Source organism: Octopus bimaculoides, chromosome 1 (genome assembly GCF_001194135.2).
Source record: "Octopus bimaculoides isolate UCB-OBI-ISO-001 chromosome 1, ASM119413v2, whole genome shotgun sequence".
Taxonomy (NCBI): domain Eukaryota; kingdom Metazoa; phylum Mollusca; class Cephalopoda; order Octopoda; family Octopodidae; genus Octopus; species Octopus bimaculoides.
Genome location: NC_068981.1, coordinates 81,666,670 through 81,674,977, shown reverse-complemented (window position 1 = coordinate 81,674,977; position 8,308 = coordinate 81,666,670). Strand labels below are relative to the sequence as shown.

The 8,308-nt window shown below is 37.1% G+C and overlaps 1 protein-coding gene across 1 annotated transcript in view; it reads left to right on the top strand.

The window, feature by feature from the left end:
* The window catches only part of LOC106882491 (uncharacterized), a 43,374-nt gene that overhangs the window by 33,640 nt on the left and 1,426 nt on the right, over positions 1-8,308 (top strand). The window contains exon 6 of the mRNA XM_052965680.1: positions 4,196-6,454. Coding sequence (XP_052821640.1) covers positions 4,196-6,454 — 2,259 coding nt within the window. The remainder of the gene's footprint in view (positions 1-4,195; positions 6,455-8,308) is intronic.

Below are 8,308 nucleotides of genomic sequence, written 5' to 3'. Positions count from 1 at the left end.
AGAGAGAGAGAGAGAGAGAGAGATAAGTATATATAAGTATATATAAATATATATATATATATGTATGTATGTATGTATGTATAAACATATATATATGTAAATATGTATATGATATATAATATGCTATATAACATATACGCGTAGATAAATTGATAGACAGACAGACACACAGACGGACAGACGGGCGAACGGACAGACAGACAGACAGACAGATAGATAGATAGATAGATAGATAGATAGATAGATAGATAGATAGATGCTGTGTACGAAAGGTAATAAAGTAATATAATCTGGAAGTATTTTATAATGGTGCAAGTCAAATACGACAGCCAATATGGTGAAGGGAAAAAGTGTACTGAAATCATAAGCGAAATCCGATACGTCCCTGGAGGACGACGAGCGATCTGGATGACTTGCCACGAGCATCACCCCCGGAAATGTGGAGAAAATTCATCAGCTTGTGCATGAGGATCGTTGGAGGAAATCAAGGACATTGCTGATGTTGTTGGTCTGTCGTATGGGTCCGTGCAGGTAATCTCCGTGTTTTAATTGAACATGCGACGTGTCTCAGCCAAGTTTGTCTGCCGTCTACTGAACACCGAGAAGAACATCGTGTCGAAGTCTGAAAAGATCTCCATCAGCATGCCGCAGATGACTCATCTTTCATGTCGAGGATCATCAACGGTGACGAGAGTTGAGTCTACGGGTACGACCCTGAAACGAAGCAGCAGTCGTCATAATGAGAACTCTTCATCTCCACGACCGTAGAAGGCGCGACACAGCCACATGAATCGAGAGCATGCTCGTCGTATTTTTTGACATCCGCGGTAACGTGAATTCGTTCTTCAAGGAGAGACCATCAATCGAGTGTTATATTGTGACGTCGTGAAGCGTTTGAGGGAGGACATGCGAAGAAAACGACCGGATCGGTGGAGAGCGAAGAATTGCATTCAACATAGCGACAATGCACCTCATTCTCACTCGTGAAGTTCTCAAAAACAACATGGTGTCCCTTCTGCACCACCAGCCCTATTCGACAGATTTAGCACTTGCAGATTTCAATCAAGATGAAAATGCAGCTCAAAGCTCGCCGTTTTAACACTGTTAGCGGGATTCAGAGCGAATTGCAGGAGGTCCTCAACTCACTTACGGCCGGATTACAAAAGTGGCAGGAACGCAGGGGCCTGTGTATTGCCAGGCCAGGTAACTATTTCGAAAGGGATTGTGTTAAAACTTAGGTAAATAAGTTGAATTTTATTAAACACTAGCAGTAATACCGGTCGTTGATCGGGTAATTACTTTTACTCTTCCTCAAAGTGTTGTTATATTCATAGACTTAATCCTCCTGTATGTGTGTATTGTATAAGAAAAAAACATGTAATAATTGAGGTTGAAAAAGATCAGTTTTATACACGAACTTCTGTTTGTTTATTATATGACAATAAGTGAGCTGTATGTGTCATTTTACATATCAATACAGTAATGGCAATTATATAATACACAAGGCTTTTATCGGCACGGAGCTGTAATGAAAGAGAATTGCCCAACGTGCCGCACAGCGGGACTGAACCCAAGGTGACATGGCTGGAAAGCAAGCTTCTCAACCACACAGCGCCGCCTATAAAAGAGAGATACATTTTGGATACTATACTCATTGATACAATATGCTTAACAAAAAGATGGGAATATTTACTCGAGCAACGCAACAACTAACAACGCTACGCCAGACAGAGTGCTCCAGAATTAACTATCTGTTTCAGTGAAATTAAGCAATTCTTTTTTAAAATCTGACAAATTTTATGTTTATTACCAAAACAAATAAATTTATAAATCTTACGTCAAACTTTTATTAAAAGTTTTCAGCATGTCTGTATGTCTGCATACTCCAAATCTCTCCTTAGCGTTGTGAAACACATTTTGAAGCATTTCAGGAGTTAGCTCCTGCACTGCTAGTTAAACGTGTTCTTTACGCTCAGCTAAACGATTGCTTCATCTTGGGGATGGAGGTAAAGGAAATGATTGCTGCCAAATTGAAAAAAAACTGTCATGGACAAATAAGAGGGGTCCAACAGGAATGAAAATAAAATTATAAACAAAATTCAAAATTTATACACTTTTAATAGATATTAAACATAATAAACGTAAATAAAAGTGAGTTTTAAAAAAATGCATCCGATTTCACGCAAATCATCATTAAATCTGGGACACTCTGTATTTACTCGTCCGACTAAACGAGGTAGGGAACACGGGGTGGGGGGACTATTTGCAGGTGATGAGTGTAGCTTCCGGAAGTGGAAACGCGGTCAAACTCAAATGGCTGTGAGTCACAACAGCAGTTTTTTGTTTGTTTTTTTGTATGAACATTATGCATTATTTAGTTTAGATACGGATAACATAGAAAAAAGACATACTGCCGGGCCATGCTTCGTTGCGCAGGACTGGAAACGTGAAACATCAACAGGGCAATTCTGGAGAATGGATGAATGGGTGTGTTGCGCCTTTACCCAGCCGCACACGCACGCACATGGCTCGGTGGTGCGCGTGATGTTAACATGAAGCATCAACAGGGTGCCGACAGAAATGTTAATGTTCTCATTCCCGCTGCCAAATTGGACAAACACGTTTTCATGAAATATTATACGCTACTTATGATGCATAAGTACTGTCAATATTTTATCGTCGGAAAATGGCCTAAAACAAAGATAAAGCCCAGTGTAGTATACTCAAATCTGATTAATCTGCATTTGTGGTGGTGGGGGGCAAAGTCAGCGACAGAAATTTTTTTTTTAGTTAACAGCAATTCGAGGACCCTGATTAATGTTTGTTGCAAATTTGGAGGAAAGCGACTGGATACTCTTCGAGTTACGAGCCTTAACGCTGGGAAAATGTTTAAAAATGCGATTTATCTGCCCCTCGGCCCGCATTACTCATTTACTCATTTACTTGCTTCAGTCATTTGACTGCGGCCATGCTGGAGCACCGCCTTTAGTCGAGCAAATCGACACCAGGACTTATTCTTTGTAAGCCTAGTACTTATTCTATCGGCCACTTTTTGCCGAACCGCTAAGTAACGGGGACGTAAACACACCAGCATCGGTTGTCAAGCGATGGTGGGGGGGGACAAACACACTCACACAAACGTATACACGCACATATATATATATATATATATGCACATGTATGACGGGCTTCTTTCAGTTTCTGTTTACCAAATCCACTCACAAGGCTTTGATCGGCCTGATGCTACAGTAGAAGACACTTGCCCGGGACTGAACCCGGAACCATGTAGTTGGTAAGCAAGCTACTTATCACACAGCCACTCCTGTGCCCAGGTAAGAAGTTGAAAATTTCTTTGGCCCATAACTCGCCATGAACCCAATGTAATGCATGTGTAAAATTCCATTAAATTGGTTGTATGAATCTCGAGTTTTAACGACATGACAAACACACAGACAGACTCACATCTTGTGTTATATATGTATATATGTATAGATAGATAGATAGATAGATAGATAGATAGATAGATAGATAGATAGATAGATAGATAGATAGATAGATAACTAGTGTGGGAAAGTTTTGATACCACCTCGTATGTGCTCGATGCGATAAAATGATGTTTAGAACAGCGGAAATTCAAAAGATATGTAATGACGCAAATTTACGTCGAAATTCTGACAGTAGACGTCTCTGTTTATATGAAAGGCCATAAAACTCTACTCGCCGATGATTTCAATGAAATGAGTATTTTATAACCATTTTTATGATTGCTAGAATAAAGTAAATAGTTTACTCCGTGAAAGGATACCATGAAATGATTCTAGTTCTCCAACGTTTAATTTCTCTATATAGTCGTATTACTAGTAAACGTGTACAAAATGATGAATAAATGCTAATTGATAAATTATAATGAAGTGAATAAACTACACTGAATATAAGAATATATCCATACCTTAACTCATTAAAACACTTGCGTTCATTATTTCATATTTTATATGACTTTAAAAATTACCTATTTTCAATTACAGCTCGCTTAAGACTAACAACAAATATTTTTCCGCTTTTTAGTTTTCCCCGTATCACTTGTAAGATATCTTTCTTTCCGTCTTATCATGTTCATATATCATCAGACTTTGAGCTATCATAGATTTTACTAAATATTGCCAAGCTAAAACTATTTATATTTCTTTTATTATAGGTATGAAAATATCTATATGACAATGAAGAGAATATTCATTATGGTTTTTGCTTACTTCATGAAAACATTTATTAAAGTGACTGCAAATTGTCGAACAGACTGCCCTGATGTTTGCAACTGTACTGAGATTATTTTCAACCGCTGTACTGTAATCTGTACAGACCAAAATCTAACTCAAATACCTGATACTTTTCCAAAGAATGTTACGTCAATAGATTTAAGTCGAAATCGTATTAAAAGTATTTCAGCGGATAGTTTGAGACATTTGAATTTATTAGAGGTGCTGAAAATTGACGATAATCTCCTTGAATATTTACAACCGACCACCTTTCAAGGTTTGTGGTCTTTGAGAGAACTCTCGTTAGAGCACAACAGACTATCTATCAGATATTGTTCCTTTCCTATAAAACTTTTCCGAAATTTAACAAGAGTGAAAATTCTGAAAATACGAGGTAACCTCTTAAAACAGTCTACAACCTATATCGATAAAACTATTTCTCATTTAATTTCACTGGAATATTTATATATAACAGGGACTTCAAAGTCTGTATTTGGAGTGGGATATCTAAAACTGTCAAAGTTAAAGTATATTAGCTTTGCTACAGAGCGGAACAGTTCAGAAATAAATCACCTCACTGACGTTATATTTCTGAATACGCCATATGTTGCCTTCTTGAATCTCAGTTACTCTAAAATACATTCAGCTAGTACACGTATATTTCAACGTTTCAATAATCTAAGAGTTCTTGATGTTTCATATAATAATTTTCGCTTGGGATACAATAGTTTCTTCAAAAATTTTCACACCACTTATTATCTTGAATATCTTGCCCTCAATAATATCAATGTTAGGAATATCCTTGGAATGCCCTTATATGCGAGAGAAGCATTTTATCTAAATTATACATCACTGAAAAGATTTGAGTTTAACTATAACAGACTAGAATATATAGAGCCCAATTTTATTTCTTCTTTACCCAAAACATTGGAATACGCATATTTGAAAAATAATATATTAACATATGGAAAATATTTGTTTGAAATCAAGACTTTATCCAACATTAAATTAATCGACATTAGTACGACATTATCACATAAAAACCTTCCATTATTTCGTTATAAATTATTCAATAGGGATATTACTTACAGTTTTACAATCTCCAAATCTCTTAAAACACTCTTACTACAAGGTTGCCACTATCAATTTCCCATACCACCATTCCATATAAGAGATGCAAATGCAATAAGATTAATTAATGCAACGAATAATTTATTTTGTCCATGGAGTGGCCCAGTCCGAGGCTTAGAACAATTACAAATTCTGGATTTAAGTCACAATCAATGCAATAATATCAGTAACGAATTCTTCACATTTTTCACTGGTCTGCGACTTTTGAATATCGAAAATAACGCAATAGGAATTTCAGGGCAAGTTGCCGAAGAAGGTTTCAGTAAAGCTTTTCTAAATTTAACCAACCTCGAAGAATTATATCTTTCAAATAACCACATTCGATATTTATCAAACAACAGTTTGTTACAGCTGAAAAATCTCAGAATCTTAAATTTACACATCAATTTATTGGAATCGTTTGATGTAAAGATTAGTCATATGTTAAATTTATCATATTTAGATTTATCTAAAAACATTTTACAGGAACTGTCAGAAAACACTTTTAATGCTATTGAAAAGATATCTGAATACCATAAACTCACTGTCAACATACAAAGCAATAATTTGAAATGTGGTTGTGCGCAAATTAGATTTCTCACTTGGCTGCACAAAGTACGCAATTCAGCACATTTGAAAATAATGTACTCGAAATGTACTCATCCTAACGGAACAGTGTGGAAGTTGACAGACAGCCGGCTTCCTTTGATTATAACCTATCTTAACCACAGTTGTTCATCATTTATCGGTATAATTATCACTGTAGCATGTCTTATTGTGCTTCTGGGTTGCTTTTCTTTCGGAGCTCTTGTTTACCATTTTAGATGGAAACTACGATATTTGTATTACATGATCCGAGAACGATACGCATATCAGAGAATACAAACTGGAGAATATCTTTATGACGCTTTTGTATCTTATGCAGAAGAAGATCGAGGTTGTGTTTTTGAATATCTAATTCCAGAACTTGAAGAAAAGGATACGTTTAAACTGAATATCCATCATCGAGATTTTCCCGCAGGTAAACAGATTGCTGAAAATATATTGTCTGCTATCCAGTCCAGTCGAAAATGTCTTATTTTACTTAGCAGGTAAATATTTACAGTTCATTAGTATTCCGTTAAAATGCATTAATCTCATTTCGAATTTTTTTTCCTCTTATTTTCGCCTATGAACAAAGCTTCCTTACGTTTTGATAAATTTTAGCCATTTTTTAAAGAAATTTAAACCGTCAATCCCTACACTTGCTTGAAGTGTTTAAGTAAATCATTTGCTCTCAAACAGAAAATTTAGATTTTCTTTAAATTGAGTTTTATATTTTTACCCTTTTATTGGCTTTAATATTTTGACTGTGGTCATACTGCAGCACAAACCTCAAATGCTAGTATTTCTCTTATTACATCAACTTATTTCAGTTTGTTAGTCTTGTGTTTTCTATTAATATCTATTTATAGGACATCTAATTTAGCGGTATAGACGGAGACACAAAGGAAGATGGTTTCAAATTTTCCCATAAAGTCAGCAATTTGCGGGGAGGAGATGAGTCGATTACATTGAGCACATATTTTATCGACCGCGAAAGGATGAAAGGTAAAGACGACCTCGACAGAATTTGAACGCCTCTCATTCTGTATTTGTGAGAGGCGTTTTCAGAAGGGAGTGGTTTGTCCATTTATGGACGAATGAATCTCTCTGTCGTAGTTCTTGCACATCGTGCATTTCTCTCCAATCGTGTAGCTTGTACATGGGTATTGTGCCTGTACTACTTGAAAAGTCGACGCCCATATCTTCTAAATATGCTACGCTTGCAACATAATGATAGTCATATGTTGATAGTATGAGTTGCTCGACTGTTGTCGGGAAACAATTTTGAAATCCAGAGTTTGGTATCTGGCTAATCCCGCGTAAATTGTTGTATCCGATATATTTGCCTCTGTCGATATAAATTTGAAAGTATGGAAGTGGGTTGTTTATGAACTGGTCTTCGTTTTTGCTGATTAACCATTCTGAAAACACGTGATATTTTTGATTTTGAATCCGCACTCCTTCACTCTGTACGACGTGGCAGGTCATAGCATGCATTCCCATTCGATTGGTTTCACCCATGTCGTTAGGTAGTATGGTACGATGTAGTCTGTCGATTTGCAGGAACCTGGTGCGTAGGCTTTGTTGAAGTTGGTGGGTCCTGTAGTGACAGTAGAATCGAAATCTAATCTTTCGAATTCTCCTTGCGCTGAAATCATGTCATTGGTTTTTATGCAATTGTGATATTTTCGAGTGAACGTGACTGTTCTTTTGAAAGGGCCTGTTGGGATGGGGATGTCCGGCTCGTCACCTAAGCGGAATCCCTGCCATCCACCTCCTCCATCTTGCTTAGGTGTTTCTTCGCTAGTATCCATAGCCGCCATATTTTCGTCAAAATCAGTAGTGTCAGTAGGAGTAGGACGAAAGTAGGAGTCAAGTCCTGCGCAATGTTTTGCAGCGATTGCTGCACATGCGAGTATTCCAGTTGGACCTGGTGCAATTGCTTTACCAATGGATTGTTTATCTACTTCCCAAGTATCAACGTCTGGGTTTCCATAGGCTAGATCGTGCTCTTTCGTGACTTGATCTAGTTCGCTTTTTGCTGGGTAGTATTTCTTTTTTTTTTTTCGCGATCTGTCCCGGGTCCTAAAATGTCGTATCCTGGTAAAGTTCGATTGACAGGTTTAGATAACTTTTTCTTCTTTCTGAATGGTATCTTAGACATGGAAGGCTCTTCGTCGTCGGATCCTTTCCGCTTCTTTGGCGGTGGCATAATGACGAGACAGCTTTGGTCATGTCTATTTATATAAACCGGATGAAGGAAATATTCTCCATGTAATCGATGGCAGTGACAAGATGGCGGCTATGACGTCATCATCAAAGGGCGATAACTGCGGGACAAGGAATAATGGGATACCTAT